Source organism: Equus caballus, chromosome 5 (genome assembly GCF_041296265.1).
Source record: "Equus caballus isolate H_3958 breed thoroughbred chromosome 5, TB-T2T, whole genome shotgun sequence".
Lineage (NCBI taxonomy): Eukaryota > Metazoa > Chordata > Mammalia > Perissodactyla > Equidae > Equus > Equus caballus.
Window position 1 is genome coordinate 35,170,057 of NC_091688.1, and position 21,729 is coordinate 35,191,785.

Below are 21,729 nucleotides of genomic sequence, written 5' to 3' on the forward strand. Positions count from 1 at the left end.
CACTGAAGGTGCGAGGAGACATTTCACGCCAGCGGGGATGTTTGACAGACACCTGCCCTGGCGCTACGTGCGGCACAGGGGAGCTGAGTTTGTCCTGCCGGCTTTGGGTCCCGTGATGTGTCACTGGGGCCAGGGGCACCTGGGCGCATCCTGGCAAGAAGGAAGGGAGCGCAGCTCCCTCAAGCGTCTCCCGTCTGTGCTTCCAACTCTGTCCTCCAGCCTGATTCCCTTCAATGTGTCTGTCTGCACAGCCCGAGGGCTGGCATGCCAAGGACACCGACCGCCCAGGGAGTCCAGCTGGAGCCTTATCCCCTGCACAGCGGCAATACTCACTGGGGGTGTCTGCCAGGGAGGAGACGGCCAGGCCCTGGAAGCAGAAGACGGCACTGCTCGACTGAGTCCAGCAGGACTCGGACTGGCCGACGTCCGTGGCGCAGGTCCAGGAGTATTCCTCCAGGCACGCTCTCGGGAGCGGAGGCTCGACCGTGGGCGGCACATCCCTGCCGAGCCTGTGGGCGGAGGGAGGGCTCAAGTGGAGACAAGCGGCTTTGGGAAACACACATTCCTAGAGCTGCTTTCGCTGGAAGGTGGAAGGGTCTGCTCACAGAAGAGCAGTGTTAAGGGCTCAGCCAGGGAGATCACACAATCCTCCTCTGGCTGGGGCCAGGCCGCAATTGAAGTGGGAACAGGAGAGAGAGCTGGAAAAAGACAGAGACAGAGACAGAGAGGGCCGGGGGGGTGGGGCGCGCAGGGAGAGAGACAGAGAGCGCGAGAGAGCGAGCGATCCAGCGTGAGCCGACGAGAGACAGACAGACAGACACAGACACAGAGACAGAGACAGAGAGACAGACAGAGAGAGACACAGAGAGAGAGAGGGAGAGAGACAGACACACAGACAGAGACAGAGGAGGAGAGAGCGAGCAGAGCTTGCTCAGAGCACCGAGCAGAAAATGAGCTCTTGAGCAAGGAGGACGAGCGCCTCCACTCCACAAGAGTCATCACACACCCACACACTCAGAGGACCCTAAAGGCGGCGTCAACACTCTTGCATCCAGTTGGTGGAAATGCACAGACAGCTGCCAAGTGAACCCTGCCTGGCTCTGGCACCACTGTCGACTCCCAGAAATCTGGAAGCTGCAAGGTCTGCCTCTCTCCCTACTGGGGCATGATGCGGACTTGGGTCACGAAGGACCGTCTTGGCCGGGAAATAGCCGCCACCGTGGGAACGGCAACCGGGCAGAGGCAGACATGCGTCCCCCGCTGGGTGACAGAAGAAAGAGAGAACGGGAGAGCGCACGCCATCCGCCGACAGATGAGCACACCTCCGGCATCTGACCGCACGTGACCACACTGGAGAGAGATCACGGAATTGGCCCATCCGAGGACCACGGTGAGAAACACAGAGCACTCTGGGAAAGGGACACTTGGCGGTTGCGTGCGTGGGGGAAACGGGGATAGTCAGCGCTCGCTGAACTCCCTCGATCGGAGATGCCCAGATGGCCCCTTCCAATGGAGTCCCGGGATTCTTCCGAGTTACCTGCAACACAGGCCGTCTTGGACGCCCCCGTCGTCCTCCGGATCGGTGTGTTGGCCTGGAAAGAAATTCGCACGGGGCCAGTCACACTAAGCAGATCCCCACTCGACCCTTGGGAATCCAGTGTCCAGTCCCAGCCCAGGGACCTCCACATCCTCAGTGTGACAACGGCAGACGGGAAGAGCAATCTGCCAGGAGACCTCAGGCGGTGTCTCGTGAAAGGGCCGGCCTGGCTTTGCCGAGCCAGCGGGCCGCGTCTCCCCGATCGGGGAGGCCCTCAGCCCAGGATGCTCTCCCGAGTCTGGGAAAACAGCCAAAGAGGCGTGGGGCTCACACCTTCTGGGGCACCAGCCTAAGTGCCTGCTCGCACAAGTGCCGCGCTACTCAGCCTTCTCTGCGCGGGGACGCTAGTTGTGGAGGCTCGAGTCGAACTCATCGCCTGAGGGGAGAAGGCCGGCTGCACTCTACAAACCCTGGCATCCAGAGGCATCGTCGCCCCCTGCTCCGCAGAAACACTGGCCACCCTGTGGGCTGGGAGAAGGCCAAGGCCTAGGCTCGCACGCGGGAAACACGGGAGCACGGGAAACGGGACAGGTGGCTAGGGGCGTTCTTCCGAGGACTGCTTCGGAAGAGAGGCCAACGTGACGGAGACGGAGAGTGGGGCCCACAAGAGTGAAGCCCGGGAGGCGTCTCGGAGGCAGATGTCCACAAGGAGGCCAGGCGCACGGGGTGGGCCTAGAATCTGGAGGGACACGCCTCAGGCGTGAAAGTTAGAGCACTGAAGGTGCGAGGAGACATTTCACGCCAGCGGGGATGTTTGACAGACACCTGCCCTGGCGCTACGTGCGGCACAGGGGAGCTGAGTTTGTCCTGCCGGCTTTGGGTCCCGTGATGTGTCACTGGGGCCAGGGGCACCTGGGCGCATCCTGGCAAGAAGGAAGGGAGCGCAGCTCCCTCAAGCGTCTCCCGTCTGTGCTTCCAACTCTGTCCTCCAGCCTGATTCCCTTCAATGTGTCTGTCTGCACAGCCCGAGGGCTGGCATGCCAAGGACACCGACCGCCCAGGGAGTCCAGCTGGAGCCTTATCCCCTGCACAGCGGCAATACTCACTGGGGGTGTCTGCCAGGGAGGAGACGGCCAGGCCCTGGAAGCAGAAGACGGCACTGCTCGACTGAGTCCAGCAGGACTCGGACTGGCCGACGTCCGTGGCGCAGGTCCAGGAGTATTCCTCCAGGCACGCTCTCGGGAGCGGAGGCTCGACCGTGGGCGGCACATCCCTGCCGAGCCTGTGGGCGGAGGGAGGGCTCAAGTGGAGACAAGCGGCTTTGGGAAACACACATTCCTAGAGCTGCTTTCGCTGGAAGGTGGAAGGGTCTGCTCACAGAAGAGCAGTGTTAAGGGCTCAGCCAGGGAGATCACACAATCCTCCTCTGGCTGGGGCCAGGCCGCAATTGAAGTGGGAACAGGAGAGAGAGCTGGAAAAAGACAGAGACAGAGACAGAGAGGGCCGGGGGGGTGGGGCGCGCAGGGAGAGAGACAGAGAGCGCGAGAGAGCGAGCGATCCAGCGTGAGCCGACGAGAGACAGACAGACAGACACAGACACAGAGACAGAGACAGAGAGACAGACAGAGAGAGACACAGAGAGAGAGAGGGAGAGAGACAGACACACAGACAGAGACAGAGGAGGAGAGAGCGAGCAGAGCTTGCTCAGAGCACCGAGCAGAAAATGAGCTCTTGAGCAAGGAGGACGAGCGCCTCCACTCCACAAGAGTCATCACACACCCACACACTCAGAGGACCCTAAAGGCGGCGTCAACACTCTTGCATCCAGTTGGTGGAAATGCACAGACAGCTGCCAAGTGAACCCTGCCTGGCTCTGGCACCACTGTCGACTCCCAGAAATCTGGAAGCTGCAAGGTCTGCCTCTCTCCCTACTGGGGCATGATGCGGACTTGGGTCACGAAGGACCGTCTTGGCCGGGAAATAGCCGCCACCGTGGGAACGGCAACCGGGCAGAGGCAGACATGCGTCCCCCGCTGGGTGACAGAAGAAAGAGAGAACGGGAGAGCGCACGCCATCCGCCGACAGATGAGCACACCTCCGGCATCTGACCGCACGTGACCACACTGGAGAGAGATCACGGAATTGGCCCATCCGAGGACCACGGTGAGAAACACAGAGCACTCTGGGAAAGGGACACTTGGCGGTTGCGTGCGTGGGGGAAACGGGGATAGTCAGCGCTCGCTGAACTCCCTCGATCGGAGATGCCCAGATGGCCCCTTCCAATGGAGTCCCGGGATTCTTCCGAGTTACCTGCAACACAGGCCGTCTTGGACGCCCCCGTCGTCCTCCGGATCGGTGTGTTGGCCTGGAAAGAAATTCGCACGGGGCCAGTCACACTAAGCAGATCCCCACTCGACCCTTGGGAATCCAGTGTCCAGTCCCAGCCCAGGGACCTCCACATCCTCAGTGTGACAACGGCAGACGGGAAGAGCAATCTGCCAGGAGACCTCAGGCGGTGTCTCGTGAAAGCGCCGGCCTGGCTTTGCTGAGCCAGCGGGCCGCGTCTCCCCGATCGGGGAGGCCCTCAGCCCAGGATGCTCTCCCGAGTCTGGGAAAACAGCCAAAGAGGCGTGGGGCTCACACCTTCTGGGGCACCAGCCTAAGTGCCTGCTCGCACAAGTGCCGCGCTACTCAGCCTTCTCTGCGCGGGGACGCTAGTTGTGGAGGCTCGAGTCGAACTCATCGCCTGAGGGGAGAAGGCCGGCTGCACTCTACAAACCCTGGCATCCAGAGGCATCGTCGCCCCCTGCTCCGCAGAAACACTGGCCACCCTGTGGGCTGGGAGAAGGCCAAGGCCTAGGCTCGCACGCGGGAAACACGGGAGCACGGGAAACGGGACAGGTGGCTAGGGGCGTTCTTCCGAGGACTGCTTCGGAAGAGAGGCCAACGTGACGGAGACGGAGAGTGGGGCCCACAAGAGTGAAGCCCGGGAGGCGTCTCGGAGGCAGATGTCCACAAGGAGGCCAGGCGCACGGGGTGGGCCTAGAATCTGGAGGGACACGCCTCAGGCGTGAAAGTTAGAGCACTGAAGGTGCGAGGAGACATTTCACGCCAGCGGGGATGTTTGACAGACACCTGCCCTGGCGCTACGTGCGGCACAGGGGAGCTGAGTTTGTCCTGCCGGCTTTGGGTCCCGTGATGTGTCACTGGGGCCAGGGGCACCTGGGCGCATCCTGGCAAGAAGGAAGGGAGCGCAGCTCCCTCAAGCGTCTCCCGTCTGTGCTTCCAACTCTGTCCTCCAGCCTGATTCCCTTCAATGTGTCTGTCTGCACAGCCCGAGGGCTGGCATGCCAAGGACACCGACCGCCCAGGGAGTCCAGCTGGAGCCTTATCCCCTGCACAGCGGCAATACTCACTGGGGGTGTCTGCCAGGGAGGAGACGGCCAGGCCCTGGAAGCAGAAGACGGCACTGCTCGACTGAGTCCAGCAGGACTCGGACTGGCCGACGTCCGTGGCGCAGGTCCAGGAGTATTCCTCCAGGCACGCTCTCGGGAGCGGAGGCTCGACCGTGGGCGGCACATCCCTGCCGAGCCTGTGGGCGGAGGGAGGGCTCAAGTGGAGACAAGCGGCTTTGGGAAACACACATTCCTAGAGCTGCTTTCGCTGGAAGGTGGAAGGGTCTGCTCACAGAAGAGCAATGGGAAGGGCTCAGCCAGGGAGATCACACAATCCTCCTCTGGCTGGGGCCAGGCCGCAGTTGAAGTGGGAACAGGAGAGAGAGCTGGAAAAAGACAGAGACAGAGACAGAGAGGGCCGGGGGGGTGGGGCGCGCAGGGAGAGAGACAGAGAGCGCGAGAGAGCGAGCGATCCAGCGTGAGCCGACGAGAGACAGACAGACAGACACAGACACAGAGACAGAGACAGAGACAGAGACAGAGAGACAGACAGAGAGAGACACAGAGAGAGAGAGGGAGAGAGACAGACACACAGACAGAGACAGAGGAGGAGAGAGCGAGCAGAGCTTGCTCAGAGCACCGAGCAGAAAATGAGCTCTTGAGCAAGGAGGACGAGCGCCTCCACTCCACAAGAGTCATCACACACCCACACACTCAGAGGACCCTAAAGGCGGCGTCAACACTCTTGCATCCAGTTGGTGGAAATGCACAGACAGCTGCCAAGTGAACCCTGCCTGGCTCTGGCACCACTGTCGACTCCCAGAAATCTGGAAGCTGCAAGGTCTGCCTCTCTCCCTACTGGGGCATGATGCGGACTTGGGTCACGAAGGACCGTCTTGGCCGGGAAATAGCCGCCACCGTGGGAACGGCAACCGGGCAGAGGCAGACATGCGTCCCCCGCTGGGTGACAGAAGAAAGAGAGAACGGGAGAGCGCACGCCATCCGCCGACAGATGAGCACACCTCCGGCATCTGACCGCACGTGACCACACTGGAGAGAGATCACGGAATTGGCCCATCCGAGGACCACGGTGAGAAACACAGAGCACTCTGGGAAAGGGACACTTGGCGGTTGCGTGCGTGGGGGAAACGGGGATAGTCAGCGCTCGCTGAACTCCCTCGATCGGAGATGCCCAGATGGCCCCTTCCAATGGAGTCCCGGGATTCTTCCGAGTTACCTGCAACACAGGCCGTCTTGGACGCCCCCGTCGTCCTCTGGATCGGTGTGTTGGCCTGGAAAGAAATTCGCACGGGGCCAGTCACACTAAGCAGATCCCCACTCGACCCTTGGGAATCCAGTGTCCAGTCCCAGCCCAGGGACCTCCACATCCTCAGTGTGACAACGGCAGACGGGAAGAGCAATCTGCCAGGAGACCTCAGGCGGTGTCTCGTGAAAGCGCCGGCCTGGCTTTGCTGAGCCAGCGGGCCGTGTCTCCCCGATCGGGGAGGCCCTCAGCCCAGGATGCTCTCCCGAGTCTGGGAAAACAGCCAAAGAGGCGTGGGGCTCACACCTTCTGGGGCACCAGCCTAAGTGCCTGCTCGCACAAGTGCCGCGCTACTCAGCCTTCTCTGCGCGGGGACGCTAGTTGTGGAGGCTCGAGTCGAACTCATCGCCTGAGGGGAGAAGGCCGGCTGCACTCTACAAACCCTGGCATCCAGAGGCATCGTCGCCCCCTGCTCCGCAGAAACACTGGCCACCCTGTGGGCTGGGAGAAGGCCAAGGCCTAGGCTCGCACGCGGGAAACACGGGAGCACGGGAAACGGGACAGGTGGCTAGGGGCGTTCTTCCGAGGACTGCTTCGGAAGAGAGGCCAACGTGACGGAGACGGAGAGTGGGGCCCACAAGAGTGAAGCCCGGGAGGCGTCTCGGAGGCAGATGTCCACAAGGAGGCCAGGCGCACGGGGTGGGCCTAGAATCTGGAGGGACACGCCTCAGGCGTGAAAGTTAGAGCACTGAAGGTGCGAGGAGACATTTCACGCCAGCGGGGATGTTTGACAGACACCTGCCCTGGCGCTACGTGCGGCACAGGGGAGCTGAGTTTGTCCTGCCGGCTTTGGGTCCCGTGATGTGTCACTGGGGCCAGGGGCACCTGGGCGCATCCTGGCAAGAAGGAAGGGAGCGCAGCTCCCTCAAGCGTCTCCCGTCTGTGCTTCCAACTCTGTCCTCCAGCCTGATTCCCTTCAATGTGTCTGTCTGCACAGCCCGAGGGCTGGCATGCCAAGGACACCGACCGCCCAGGGAGTCCAGCTGGAGCCTTATCCCCTGCACAGCGGCAATACTCACTGGGGGTGTCTGCCAGGGAGGAGACGGCCAGGCCCTGGAAGCAGAAGACGGCACTGCTCGACTGAGTCCAGCAGGACTCGGACTGGCCGACGTCCGTGGCGCAGGTCCAGGAGTATTCCTCCAGGCACGCTCTCGGGAGCGGAGGCTCGACCGTGGGCGGCACATCCCTGCCGAGCCTGTGGGCGGAGGGAGGGCTCAAGTGGAGACAAGCGGCTTTGGGAAACACACATTCCTAGAGCTGCTTTCGCTGGAAGGTGGAAGGGTCTGCTCACAGAAGAGCAGTGTTAAGGGCTCAGCCAGGGAGATCACACAATCCTCCTCTGGCTGGGGCCAGGCCGCAATTGAAGTGGGAACAGGAGAGAGAGCTGGAAAAAGACAGAGACAGAGACAGAGAGGGCCGGGGGGGGTGGGGCGCGCAGGGAGAGAGACAGAGAGCGCGAGAGAGCGAGCGATCCAGCGTGAGCCGACGAGAGACAGACAGACAGACACAGACACAGAGACAGAGACAGAGACAGAGACAGAGAGACAGACAGAGAGAGACACAGAGAGAGAGAGGGAGAGAGACAGACACACAGACAGAGACAGAGGAGGAGAGAGCGAGCAGAGCTTGCTCAGAGCACCGAGCAGAAAATGAGCTCTTGAGCAAGGAGGACGAGCGCCTCCACTCCACAAGAGTCATCACACACCCACACACTCAGAGGACCCTAAAGGCGGCGTCAACACTCTTGCATCCAGTTGGTGGAAATGCACAGACAGCTGCCAAGTGAACCCTGCCTGGCTCTGGCACCACTGTCGACTCCCAGAAATCTGGAAGCTGCAAGGTCTGCCTCTCTCCCTACTGGGGCATGATGCGGACTTGGGTCACGAAGGACCGTCTTGGCCGGGAAATAGCCGCCACCGTGGGAACGGCAACCGGGCAGAGGCAGACATGCGTCCCCCGCTGGGTGACAGAAGAAAGAGAGAACGGGAGAGCGCACGCCATCCGCCGACAGATGAGCACACCTCCGGCATCTGACCGCACGTGACCACACTGGAGAGAGATCACGGAATTGGCCCATCCGAGGACCACGGTGAGAAACACAGAGCACTCTGGGAAAGGGACACTTGGCGGTTGCGTGCGTGGGGGAAACGGGGATAGTCAGCGCTCGCTGAACTCCCTCGATCGGAGATGCCCAGATGGCCCCTTCCAATGGAGTCCCGGGATTCTTCCGAGTTACCTGCAACACAGGCCGTCTTGGACGCCCCCGTCGTCCTCCGGATCGGTGTGTTGGCCTGGAAAGAAATTCGCACGGGGCCAGTCACACTAAGCAGATCCCCACTCGACCCTTGGGAATCCAGTGTCCAGTCCCAGCCCAGGGACCTCCACGTCCTCAGTGTGACAACGGCAGACGGGAAGAGCAATCTGCCAGGAGACCTCAGGCGGTGTCTCGTGAAAGCGCCGGCCTGGCTTTGCTGAGCCAGCGGGCCGCGTCTCCCCGATCGGGGAGGCCCTCAGCCCAGGATGCTCTCCCGAGTCTGGGAAAACAGCCAAAGAGGCGTGGGGCTCACACCTTCTGGGGCACCAGCCTAAGTGCCTGCTCGCACAAGTGCCGCGCTACTCAGCCTTCTCTGCGCGGGGACGCTAGTTGTGGAGGCTCGAGTCGAACTCATCGCCTGAGGGGAGAAGGCCGGCTGCACTCTACAAACCCTGGCATCCAGAGGCATCGTCGCCCCCTGCTCCGCAGAAACACTGGCCACCCTGTGGGCTGGGAGAAGGCCAAGGCCTAGGCTCGCACGCGGGAAACACGGGAGCACGGGAAACGGGACAGGTGGCTAGGGGCGTTCTTCCGAGGACTGCTTCGGAAGAGAGGCCAACGTGACGGAGACGGAGAGTGGGGCCCACAAGAGTGAAGCCCGGGAGGCGTCTCGGAGGCAGATGTCCACAAGGAGGCCAGGCGCACGGGGTGGGCCTAGAATCTGGAGGGACACGCCTCAGGCGTGAAAGTTAGAGCACTGAAGGTGCGAGGAGACATTTCACGCCAGCGGGGATGTTTGACAGACACCTGCCCTGGCGCTACGTGCGGCACAGGGGAGCTGAGTTTGTCCTGCCGGCTTTGGGTCCCGTGATGTGTCACTGGGGCCAGGGGCACCTGGGCGCATCCTGGCAAGAAGGAAGGGAGCGCAGCTCCCTCAAGCGTCTCCCGTCTGTGCTTCCAACTCTGTCCTCCAGCCTGATTCCCTTCAATGTGTCTGTCTGCACAGCCCGAGGGCTGGCATGCCAAGGACACCGACCGCCCAGGGAGTCCAGCTGGAGCCTTATCCCCTGCACAGCGGCAATACTCACTGGGGGTGTCTGCCAGGGAGGAGACGGCCAGGCCCTGGAAGCAGAAGACGGCACTGCTCGACTGAGTCCAGCAGGACTCGGACTGGCCGACGTCCGTGGCGCAGGTCCAGGAGTATTCCTCCAGGCACGCTCTCGGGAGCGGAGGCTCGACCGTGGGCGGCACATCCCTGCCGAGCCTGTGGGCGGAGGGAGGGCTCCAGTGGAGACAAGCGGCTTTGGGAAACACACATTCCTAGAGCTGCTTTCGCTGGAAGGTGGAAGGGTCTGCTCACAGAAGAGCAATGGGAAGGGCTCAGCCAGGGAGATCACACAATCCTCCTCTGGCTGGGGCCAGGCCGCAGTTGAAGTGGGAACAGGAGAGAGAGCTGGAAAATGACAGAGACAGAGACAGAGAGGGCCGGGGGGGTGGGGCGCGCAGGGAGAGAGACAGAGAGCGCGAGAGAGCGAGCGATCCAGCGTGAGCCGACGAGAGACAGACAGACAGACACAGACACAGAGACAGAGACAGAGACAGAGACAGAGAGACAGACAGAGAGAGACACAGAGAGAGAGAGGGAGAGAGACAGACACACAGACAGAGACAGAGGAGGAGAGAGCGAGCAGAGCTTGCTCAGAGCACCGAGCAGAAAATGAGCTCTTGAGCAAGGAGGACGAGCGCCTCCACTCCACAAGAGTCATCACACACCCACACACTCAGAGGACCCTAAAGGCGGCGTCAACACTCTTGCATCCAGTTGGTGGAAATGCACAGACAGCTGCCAAGTGAACCCTGCCTGGCTCTGGCACCACTGTCGACTCCCAGAAATCTGGAAGCTGCAAGGTCTGCCTCTCTCCCTACTGGGGCATGATGCGGACTTGGGTCACGAAGGACCGTCTTGGCCGGGAAATAGCCGCCACCGTGGGAACGGCAACCGGGCAGAGGCAGACATGCGTCCCCCGCTGGGTGACAGAAGAAAGAGAGAACGGGAGAGCGCACGCCATCCGCCGACAGATGAGCACACCTCCGGCATCTGACCGCACGTGACCACACTGGAGAGAGATCACGGAATTGGCCCATCCGAGGACCACGGTGAGAAACACAGAGCACTCTGGGAAAGGGACACTTGGCGGTTGCGTGCGTGGGGGAAACGGGGATAGTCAGCGCTCGCTGAACTCCCTCGATCGGAGATGCCCAGATGGCCCCTTCCAATGGAGTCCCGGGATTCTTCCGAGTTACCTGCAACACAGGCCGTCTTGGACGCCCCCGTCGTCCTCCGGATCGGTGTGTTGGCCTGGAAAGAAATTCGCACGGGGCCAGTCACACTAAGCAGATCCCCACTCGACCCTTGGGAATCCAGTGTCCAGTCCCAGCCCAGGGACCTCCACATCCTCAGTGTGACAACGGCAGACGGGAAGAGCAATCTGCCAGGAGACCTCAGGCGGTGTCTCGTGAAAGCGCCGGCCTGGCTTTGCTGAGCCAGCGGGCCGCGTCTCCCCGATCGGGGAGGCCCTCAGCCCAGGATGCTCTCCCGAGTCTGGGAAAACAGCCAAAGAGGCGTGGGGCTCACACCTTCTGGGGCACCAGCCTAAGTGCCTGCTCGCACAAGTGCCGCGCTACTCAGCCTTCTCTGCGCGGGGACGCTAGTTGTGGAGGCTCGAGTCGAACTCATCGCCTGAGGGGAGAAGGCCGGCTGCACTCTACAAACCCTGGCATCCAGAGGCATCGTCGCCCCCTGCTCCGCAGAAACACTGGCCACCCTGTGGGCTGGGAGAAGGCCAAGGCCTAGGCTCGCACGCGGGAAACACGGGAGCACGGGAAACGGGACAGGTGGCTAGGGGCGTTCTTCCGAGGACTGCTTCGGAAGAGAGGCCAACGTGACGGAGACGGAGAGTGGGGCCCACAAGAGTGAAGCCCGGGAGGCGTCTCGGAGGCAGATGTCCACAAGGAGGCCAGGCGCACGGGGTGGGCCTAGAATCTGGAGGGACACGCCTCAGGCGTGAAAGTTAGAGCACTGAAGGTGCGAGGAGACATTTCACGCCAGCGGGGATGTTTGACAGACACCTGCCCTGGCGCTACGTGCGGCACAGGGGAGCTGAGTTTGTCCTGCCGGCTTTGGGTCCCGTGATGTGTCACTGGGGCCAGGGGCACCTGGGCGCATCCTGGCAAGAAGGAAGGGAGCGCAGCTCCCTCAAGCGTCTCCCGTCTGTGCTTCCAACTCTGTCCTCCAGCCTGATTCCCTTCAATGTGTCTGTCTGCACAGCCCGAGGGCTGGCATGCCAAGGACACCGACCGCCCAGGGAGTCCAGCTGGAGCCTTATCCCCTGCACAGCGGCAATACTCACTGGGGGTGTCTGCCAGGGAGGAGACGGCCAGGCCCTGGAAGCAGAAGACGGCACTGCTCGACTGAGTCCAGCAGGACTCGGACTGGCCGACGTCCGTGGCGCAGGTCCAGGAGTATTCCTCCAGGCACGCTCTCGGGAGCGGAGGCTCGACCGTGGGCGGCACATCCCTGCCGAGCCTGTGGGCGGAGGGAGGGCTCAAGTGGAGACAAGCGGCTTTGGGAAACACACATTCCTAGAGCTGCTTTCGCTGGAAGGTGGAAGGGTCTGCTCACAGAAGAGCAGTGTTAAGGGCTCAGCCAGGGAGATCACACAATCCTCCTCTGGCTGGGGCCAGGCCGCAGTTGAAGTGGGAACAGGAGAGAGAGCTGGAAAAAGACAGAGACAGAGACAGAGAGGGCCGGGGGGGGTGGGGCGCGCAGGGAGAGAGACAGAGAGCGCGAGAGAGCGAGCGATCCAGCGTGAGCCGACGAGAGACAGACAGACAGACACAGACACAGAGACAGAGACAGAGACAGAGACAGAGAGACAGACAGAGAGAGACACAGAGAGAGAGAGGGAGAGAGACAGACACACAGACAGAGACAGAGGAGGAGAGAGCGAGCAGAGCTTGCTCAGAGCACCGAGCAGAAAATGAGCTCTTGAGCAAGGAGGACGAGCGCCTCCACTCCACAAGAGTCATCACACACCCACACACTCAGAGGACCCTAAAGGCGGCGTCAACACTCTTGCATCCAGTTGGTGGAAATGCACAGACAGCTGCCAAGTGAACCCTGCCTGGCTCTGGCACCACTGTCGACTCCCAGAAATCTGGAAGCTGCAAGGTCTGCCTCTCTCCCTACTGGGGCATGATGCGGACTTGGGTCACGAAGGACCGTCTTGGCCGGGAAATAGCCGCCACCGTGGGAACGGCAACCGGGCAGAGGCAGACATGCGTCCCCCGCTGGGTGACAGAAGAAAGAGAGAACGGGAGAGCGCACGCCATCCGCCGACAGATGAGCACACCTCCGGCATCTGACCGCACGTGACCACACTGGAGAGAGATCACGGAATTGGCCCATCCGAGGACCACGGTGAGAAACACAGAGCACTCTGGGAAAGGGACACTTGGCGGTTGCGTGCGTGGGGGAAACGGGGATAGTCAGCGCTCGCTGAACTCCCTCGATCGGAGATGCCCAGATGGCCCCTTCCAATGGAGTCCCGGGATTCTTCCGAGTTACCTGCAACACAGGCCGTCTTGGACGCCCCCGTCGTCCTCCGGATCGGTGTGTTGGCCTGGAAAGAAATTCGCACGGGGCCAGTCACACTAAGCAGATCCCCACTCGACCCTTGGGAATCCAGTGTCCAGTCCCAGCCCAGGGACCTCCACGTCCTCAGTGTGACAACGGCAGACGGGAAGAGCAATCTGCCAGGAGACCTCAGGCGGTGTCTCGTGAAAGCGCCGGCCTGGCTTTGCCGAGCCAGCGGGCCGCGTCTCCCCGATCGGGGAGGCCCTCAGCCCAGGATGCTCTCCCGAGTCTGGGAAAACAGCCAAAGAGGCGTGGGGCTCACACCTTCTGGGGCACCAGCCTAAGTGCCTGCTCGCACAAGTGCCGCGCTACTCAGCCTTCTCTGCGCGGGGACGCTAGTTGTGGAGGCTCGAGTCGAACTCATCGCCTGAGGGGAGAAGGCCGGCTGCACTCTACAAACCCTGGCATCCAGAGGCATCGTCGCCCCCTGCTCCGCAGAAACACTGGCCACCCTGTGGGCTGGGAGAAGGCCAAGGCCTAGGCTCGCACGCGGGAAACACGGGAGCACGGGAAACGGGACAGGTGGCTAGGGGCGTTCTTCCGAGGACTGCTTCGGAAGAGAGGCCAACGTGACGGAGACGGAGAGTGGGGCCCACAAGAGTGAAGCCCGGGAGGCGTCTCGGAGGCAGATGTCCACAAGGAGGCCAGGCGCACGGGGTGGGCCTAGAATCTGGAGGGACACGCCTCAGGCGTGAAAGTTAGAGCACTGAAGGTGCGAGGAGACATTTCACGCCAGCGGGGATGTTTGACAGACACCTGCCCTGGCGCTACGTGCGGCACAGGGGAGCTGAGTTTGTCCTGCCGGCTTTGGGTCCCGTGATGTGTCACTGGGGCCAGGGGCACCTGGGCGCATCCTGGCAAGAAGGAAGGGAGCGCAGCTCCCTCAAGCGTCTCCCGTCTGTGCTTCCAACTCTGTCCTCCAGCCTGATTCCCTTCAATGTGTCTGTCTGCACAGCCCGAGGGCTGGCATGCCAAGGACACCGACCGCCCAGGGAGTCCAGCTGGAGCCTTATCCCCTGCACAGCGGCAATACTCACTGGGGGTGTCTGCCAGGGAGGAGACGGCCAGGCCCTGGAAGCAGAAGACGGCACTGCTCGACTGAGTCCAGCAGGACTCGGACTGGCCGACGTCCGTGGCGCAGGTCCAGGAGTATTCCTCCAGGCACGCTCTCGGGAGCGGAGGCTCGACCGTGGGCGGCACATCCCTGCCGAGCCTGTGGGCGGAGGGAGGGCTCAAGTGGAGACAAGCGGCTTTGGGAAACACACATTCCTAGAGCTGCTTTCGCTGGAAGGTGGAAGGGTCTGCTCACAGAAGAGCAGTGTTAAGGGCTCAGCCAGGGAGATCACACAATCCTCCTCTGGCTGGGGCCAGGCCGCAATTGAAGTGGGAACAGGAGAGAGAGCTGGAAAAAGACAGAGACAGAGACAGAGAGGGCCGGGGGGGGTGGGGCGCGCAGGGAGAGAGACAGAGAGCGCGAGAGAGCGAGCGATCCAGCGTGAGCCGACGAGAGACAGACAGACAGACACAGACACAGAGACAGAGACAGAGACAGAGACAGAGAGACAGACAGAGAGAGACACAGAGAGAGAGAGGGAGAGAGACAGACACACAGACAGAGACAGAGGAGGAGAGAGCGAGCAGAGCTTGCTCAGAGCACCGAGCAGAAAATGAGCTCTTGAGCAAGGAGGACGAGCGCCTCCACTCCACAAGAGTCATCACACACCCACACACTCAGAGGACCCTAAAGGCGGCGTCAACACTCTTGCATCCAGTTGGTGGAAATGCACAGACAGCTGCCAAGTGAACCCTGCCTGGCTCTGGCACCACTGTCGACTCCCAGAAATCTGGAAGCTGCAAGGTCTGCCTCTCTCCCTACTGGGGCATGATGCGGACTTGGGTCACGAAGGACCGTCTTGGCCGGGAAATAGCCGCCACCGTGGGAACGGCAACCGGGCAGAGGCAGACATGCGTCCCCCGCTGGGTGACAGAAGAAAGAGAGAACGGGAGAGCGCACGCCATCCGCCGACAGATGAGCACACCTCCGGCATCTGACCGCACGTGACCACACTGGAGAGAGATCACGGAATTGGCCCATCCGAGGACCACGGTGAGAAACACAGAGCACTCTGGGAAAGGGACACTTGGCGGTTGCGTGCGTGGGGGAAACGGGGATAGTCAGCGCTCGCTGAACTCCCTCGATCGGAGATGCCCAGATGGCCCCTTCCAATGGAGTCCCGGGATTCTTCCGAGTTACCTGCAACACAGGCCGTCTTGGACGCCCCCGTCGTCCTCCGGATCGGTGTGTTGGCCTGGAAAGAAATTCGCACGGGGCCAGTCACACTAAGCAGATCCCCACTCGACCCTTGGGAATCCAGTGTCCAGTCCCAGCCCAGGGACCTCCACATCCTCAGTGTGACAACGGCAGACGGGAAGAGCAATCTGCCAGGAGACCTCAGGCGGTGTCTCGTGAAAGCGCCGGCCTGGCTTTGCTGAGCCAGCGGGCCGCGTCTCCCCGATCGGGGAGGCCCTCAGCCCAGGATGCTCTCCCGAGTCTGGGAAAACAGCCAAAGAGGCGTGGGGCTCACACCTTCTGGGGCACCAGCCTAAGTGCCTGCTCGCACAAGTGCCGCGCTACTCAGCCTTCTCTGCGCGGGGACGCTAGTTGTGGAGGCTCGAGTCGAACTCATCGCCTGAGGGGAGAAGGCCGGCTGCACTCTACAAACCCTGGCATCCAGAGGCATCGTCGCCCCCTGCTCCGCAGAAACACTGGCCACCCTGTGGGCTGGGAGAAGGCCAAGGCCTAGGCTCGCACGCGGGAAACACGGGAGCACGGGAAACGGGACAGGTGGCTAGGGGCGTTCTTCCGAGGACTGCTTCGGAAGAGAGGCCAACGTGACGGAGACGGAGAGTGGGGCCCACAAGAGTGAAGCCCGGGAGGCGTCTCGGAGGCAGATGTCCACAAGGAGGCCAGGCGCACGGGGTGGGCCTAGAATCTGGAGGGACACGCCTCAGGCGTGAAAGTTAGAGCACTGAAGGTGCGAGGAGACATTTCACGCCAGCGGGGATGTTTGACAGACACCTGCCCTGGCGCTACGTGCGGCACAGGGGAGCTGAGTTTGTCCTGCCGGCTTTGGGTCCCGTGATGTGTCACTGGGGCCAGGGGCACCTGGGCGCATCCTGGCAAGAAGGAAGGGAGCGCAGCTCCCTCAAGCGTCTCCCGTCTGTGCTTCCAACTCTGTCCTCCAGCCTGATTCCCTTCAATGTGTCTGTCTGCACAGCCCGAGGGCTGGCATGCCAAGGACACCGACCGCCCAGGGAGTCCAGCTGGAGCCTTATCCCCTGCACAGCGGCAATACTCACTGGGGGTGTCTGCCAGGGAGGAGACGGCCAGGCCCTGGAAGCAGAAGACGGCACTGCTCGACTGAGTCCAGCAGGACTCGGACTGGCCGACGTCCGTGGCGCAGGTCCAGGAGTATTCCTCCAGGCACGCTCTCGGGAGCGGAGGCTCGACCGTGGGCGGCACATCCCTGCCGAGCCTGTGGGCGGAGGGAGGGCTCAAGTGGAGACAAGCGGCTTTGGGAAACACACATTCCTAGAGCTGCTTTCGCTGGAAGGTGGAAGGGTCTGCTCACAGAAGAGCAGTGTTAAGGGCTCAGCCAGGGAGATCACACAATCCTCCTCTGGCTGGGGCCAGGCCGCAATTGAAGTGGGAACAGGAGAGAGAGCTGGAAAAAGACAGAGACAGAGACAGAGAGGGCCGGGGGGGGTGGGGCGCGCAGGGAGAGAGACAGAGAGCGCGAGAGAGCGAGCGATCCAGCGTGAGCCGACGAGAGACAGACAGACAGACACAGACACAGAGACAGAGACAGAGACAGAGACAGAGAGACAGACAGAGAGAGACACAGAGAGAGAGAGGGAGAGAGACAGACACACAGACAGAGACAGAGGAGGAGAGAGCGAGCAGAGCTTGCTCAGAGCACCGAGCAGAAAATGAGCTCTTGAGCAAGGAGGACGAGCGCCTCCACTCCACAAGAGTCATCACACACCCACACACTCAGAGGACCCTAAAGGCGGCGTCAACACTCTTGCATCCAGTTGGTGGAAATGCACAGACAGCTGCCAAGTGAACCCTGCCTGGCTCTGGCACCACTGTCGACTCCCAGAAATCTGGAAGCTGCAAGGTCTGCCTCTCTCCCTACTGGGGCATGATGCGGACTTGGGTCACGAAGGACCGTCTTGGCTGGGAAATAGCCGCCACCGTGGGAACGGCAACCGGGCAGAGGCAGACATGCGTCCCCCGCTGGGTGACAGAAGAAAGAGAGAACGGGAGAGCGCACGCCATCCGCCGACAGATGAGCACACCTCCGGCATCTGACCGCACGTGACCACACTGGAGAGAGATCACGGAATTGGCCCATCCGAGGACCACGGTGAGAAACACAGAGCACTCTGGGAAAGGGACACTTGGCGGTTGCGTGCGTGGGGGAAACGGGGATAGTCAGCGCTCGCTGAACTCCCTCGATCGGAGATGCCCAGATGGCCCCTTCCAATGGAGTCCCGGGATTCTTCCGAGTTACCTGCAACACAGGCCGTCTTGGACGCCCCCGTCGTCCTCCGGATCGGTGTGTTGGCCTGGAAAGAAATTCGCACGGGGCCAGTCACACTAAGCAGATCCCCACTCGACCCTTGGGAATCCAGTGTCCAGTCCCAGCCCAGGGACCTCCACGTCCTCAGTGTGACAACGGCAGACGGGAAGAGCAATCTGCCAGGAGACCTCAGGCGGTGTCTCGTGAAAGCGCCGGCCTGGCTTTGCCGAGCCAGCGGGCCGCGTCTCCCCGATCGGGGAGGCCCTCAGCCCAGGATGCTCTCCCGAGTCTGGGAAAACAGCCAAAGAGGCGTGGGGCTCACACCTTCTGGGGCACCAGCCTAAGTGCCTGCTCGCACAAGTGCCGCGCTACTCAGCCTTCTCTGCGCGGGGACGCTAGTTGTGGAGGCTCGAGTCGAACTCATCGCCTGAGGGGAGAAGGCCGGCTGCACTCTACAAACCCTGGCATCCAGAGGCATCGTCGCCCCCTGCTCCGCAGAAACACTGGCCACCCTGTGGGCTGGGAGAAGGCCAAGGCCTAGGCTCGCACGCGGGAAACACGGGAGCACGGGAAACGGGACAGGTGGCTAGGGGCGTTCTTCCGAGGACTGCTTCGGAAGAGAGGCCAACGTGACGGAGACGGAGAGTGGGGCCCACAAGAGTGAAGCCCGGGAGGCGTCTCGGAGGCAGATGTCCACAAGGAGGCCAGGCGCACGGGGTGGGCCTAGAATCTGGAGGGACACGCCTCAGGCGTGAAAGTTAGAGCACTGAAGGTGCGAGGAGACATTTCACGCCAGCGGGGATGTTTGACAGACACCTGCCCTGGCGCTACGTGCGGCACAGGGGAGCTGAGTTTGTCCTGCCGGCTTTGGGTCCCGTGATGTGTCACTGGGGCCAGGGGCACCTGGGCGCATCCTGGCAAGAAGGAAGGGAGCGCAGCTCCCTCAAGCGTCTCCCGTCTGTGCTTCCAACTCTGTCCTCCAGCCTGATTCCCTTCAATGTGTCTGTCTGCACAGCCCGAGGGCTGGCATGCCAAGGACACCGACCGCCCAGGGAGTCCAGCTGGAGCCTTATCCCCTGCACAGCGGCAATACTCACTGGGGGTGTCTGCCAGGGAGGAGACGGCCAGGCCCTGGAAGCAGAAGACGGCACTGCTCGACTGAGTCCAGCAGGACTCGGACTGGCCGACGTCCGTGGCGCAGGTCCAGGAGTATTCCTCCAGGCACGCTCTCGGGAGCGGAGGCTCGACCGTGGGCGGCACATCCCTGCCGAGCCTGTGGGCGGAGGGAGGGCTCAAGTGGAGACAAGCGGCTTTGGGAAACACACATTCCTAGAGCTGCTTTCGCTGGAAGGTGGAAGGGTCTGCTCACAGAAGAGCAGTGTTAAGGGCTCAGCCAGGGAGATCACACAATCCTCCTCTGGCTGGGGCCAGGCCGCAATTGAAGTGGGAACAGGAGAGAGAGCTGGAAAAAGACAGAGACAGAGACAGAGAGGGCCGGGGGGGGTGGGGCGCGCAGGGAGAGAGACAGAGAGCGCGAGAGAGCGAGCGATCCAGCGTGAGCCGACGAGAGACAGACAGACAGACACAGACACAGAGACAGAGACAGAGACAGAGACAGAGAGACAGACAGAGAGAGACACAGAGAGAGAGAGGGAGAGAGACAGACACACAGACAGAGACAGAGGAGGAGAGAGCGAGCAGAGCTTGCTCAGAGCACCGAGCAGAAAATGAGCTCTTGAGCAAGGAGGACGAGCGCCTCCACTCCACAAGAGTCATCACACACCCACACACTCAGAGGACCCTAAAGGCGGCGTCAACACTCTTGCATCCAGTTGGTGGAAATGCACAGACAGCTGCCAAGTGAACCCTGCCTGGCTCTGGCACCACTGTCGACTCCCAGAAATCTGGAAGCTGCAAGGTCTGCCTCTCTCCCTACTGGGGCATGATGCGGACTTGGGTCACGAAGGACCGTCTTGGCCGGGAAATAGCCGCCACCGTGGGAACGGCAACCGGGCAGAGGCAGACATGCGTCCCCCGCTGGGTGACAGAAGAAAGAGAGAACGGGAGAGCGCACGCCATCCGCCGACAGATGAGCACACCTCCGGCATCTGACCGCACGTGACCACACTGGAGAGAGATCACGGAATTGGCCCATCCGAGGACCACGGTGAGAAACACAGAGCACTCTGGGAAAGGGACACTTGGCGGTTGCGTGCGTGGGGGAAACGGGGATAGTCAGCGCTCGCTGAACTCCCTCGATCGGAGATGCCCAGATGGCCCCTTCCAATGGAGTCCCGGGATTCTTCCGAGTTACCTGCAACACAGGCCGTCTTGGACGCCCCCGTCGTCCTCCGGATCGGTGTGTTGGCCTGGAAAGAAATTCGCACGGGGCCAGTCACACTAAGCAGATCCCCACTCGACCCTTGGGAATCCAGTGTCCAGTCCCAGCCCAGGGACCTCCACATCCTCAGTGTGACAACGGCAGACGGGAAGAGCAATCTGCCAGGAGACCTCAGGCGGTGTCTCGTGAAAGGGCCGGCCTGGCTTTGCCGAGCCAGCGGGCCGCGTCTCCCCGATCGGGGAGGCCCTCAGCCCAGGATGCTCTCCCGAGTCTGGGAAAACAGCCAAAGAGGCGTGGGGCTCACACCTTCTGGGGCACCAGCCTAAGTGCCTGCTCGCACAAGTGCCGCGCTACTCAGCCTTCTCTGCGCGGGGACGCTAGTTGTGGAGGCTCGAGTCGAACTCATCGCCTGAGGGGAGAAGGCCGGCTGCACTCTACAAACCCTGGCATCCAGAGGCATCGTCGCCCCCTGCTCCGCAGAAACACTGGCCACCCTGTGGGCTGGGAGAAGGCCAAGGCCTAGGCTCGCACGCGGGAAACACGGGAGCACGGGAAACGGGACAGGTGGCTAGGGGCGTTCTTCCGAGGACTGCTTCGGAAGAGAGGCCAACGTGACGGAGACGGAGAGTGGGGCCCACAAGAGTGAAGCCCGGGAGGCGTCTCGGAGGCAGATGTCCACAAGGAGGCCAGGCGCACGGGGTGGGCCTAGAATCTGGAGGGACACGCCTCAGGCGTGAAAGTTAGAGCACTGAAGGTGCGAGGAGACATTTCACGCCAGCGGGGATGTTTGACAGACACCTGCCCTGGCGCTACGTGCGGCACAGGGGAGCTGAGTTTGTCCTGCCGGCTTTGGGTCCCGTGATGTGTCACTGGGGCCAGGGGCACCTGGGCGCATCCTGGCAAGAAGGAAGGGAGCGCAGCTCCCTCAAGCGTCTCCCGTCTGTGCTTCCAACTCTGTCCTCCAGCCTGATTCCCTTCAATGTGTCTGTCTGCACAGCCCGAGGGCTGGCATGCCAAGGACACCGACCGCCCAGGGAGTCCAGCTGGAGCCTTATCCCCTGCACAGCGGCAATACTCACTGGGGGTGTCTGCCAGGGAGGAGACGGCCAGGCCCTGGAAGCAGAAGACGGCACTGCTCGACTGAGTCCAGCAGGACTCGGACTGGCCGACGTCCGTGGCGCAGGTCCAGGAGTATTCCTCCAGGCACGCTCTCGGGAGCGGAGGCTCGACCGTGGGCGGCACATCCCTGCCGAGCCTGTGGGCGGAGGGAGGGCTCAAGTGGAGACAAGCGGCTTTGGGAAACACACATTCCTAGAGCTGCTTTCGCTGGAAGGTGGAAGGGTCTGCTCACAGAAGAGCAGTGTTAAGGGCTCAGCCAGGGAGATCACACAATCCTCCTCTGGCTGGGGCCAGGCCGCAGTTGAAGTGGGAACAGGAGAGAGAGCTGGAAAAAGACAGAGACAGAGACAGAGAGGGCCGGGGGGGGTGGGGCGCGCAGGGAGAGAGACAGAGAGCGCGAGAGAGCGAGCGATCCAGCGTGAGCCGACGAGAGACAGACAGACAGACACAGACACAGAGACAGAGACAGAGACAGAG

The 21,729-nt window shown here is 62.0% G+C and overlaps 1 protein-coding gene across 1 annotated transcript in view; it reads right to left on the minus strand.

Moving 5' to 3' along the window:
- The window catches only part of LOC111771950 (NBPF family member NBPF14-like), a 126,910-nt gene that overhangs the window by 25,662 nt on the left and 79,519 nt on the right, over window positions 1-21,729 (minus strand). The window contains exons 24-40 of the mRNA XM_070267966.1: window positions 21,213-21,388; window positions 20,107-20,161; window positions 18,890-19,065; window positions 17,784-17,838; window positions 16,567-16,742; window positions 15,461-15,515; window positions 14,244-14,419; window positions 13,138-13,192; window positions 11,921-12,096; window positions 10,815-10,869; window positions 9,599-9,774; window positions 8,493-8,547; window positions 4,954-5,129; window positions 3,848-3,902; window positions 2,644-2,819; window positions 1,538-1,592; window positions 334-509 (exon numbers count right to left, since the gene is read on the minus strand). Coding sequence (XP_070124067.1) covers window positions 334-509; window positions 1,538-1,592; window positions 2,644-2,819; window positions 3,848-3,902; window positions 4,954-5,129; window positions 8,493-8,547; window positions 9,599-9,774; window positions 10,815-10,869; window positions 11,921-12,096; window positions 13,138-13,192; window positions 14,244-14,419; window positions 15,461-15,515; window positions 16,567-16,742; window positions 17,784-17,838; window positions 18,890-19,065; window positions 20,107-20,161; window positions 21,213-21,388 — 2,024 coding nt within the window. The remainder of the gene's footprint in view (window positions 1-333; window positions 510-1,537; window positions 1,593-2,643; window positions 2,820-3,847; window positions 3,903-4,953; window positions 5,130-8,492; window positions 8,548-9,598; window positions 9,775-10,814; window positions 10,870-11,920; window positions 12,097-13,137; window positions 13,193-14,243; window positions 14,420-15,460; window positions 15,516-16,566; window positions 16,743-17,783; window positions 17,839-18,889; window positions 19,066-20,106; window positions 20,162-21,212; window positions 21,389-21,729) is intronic.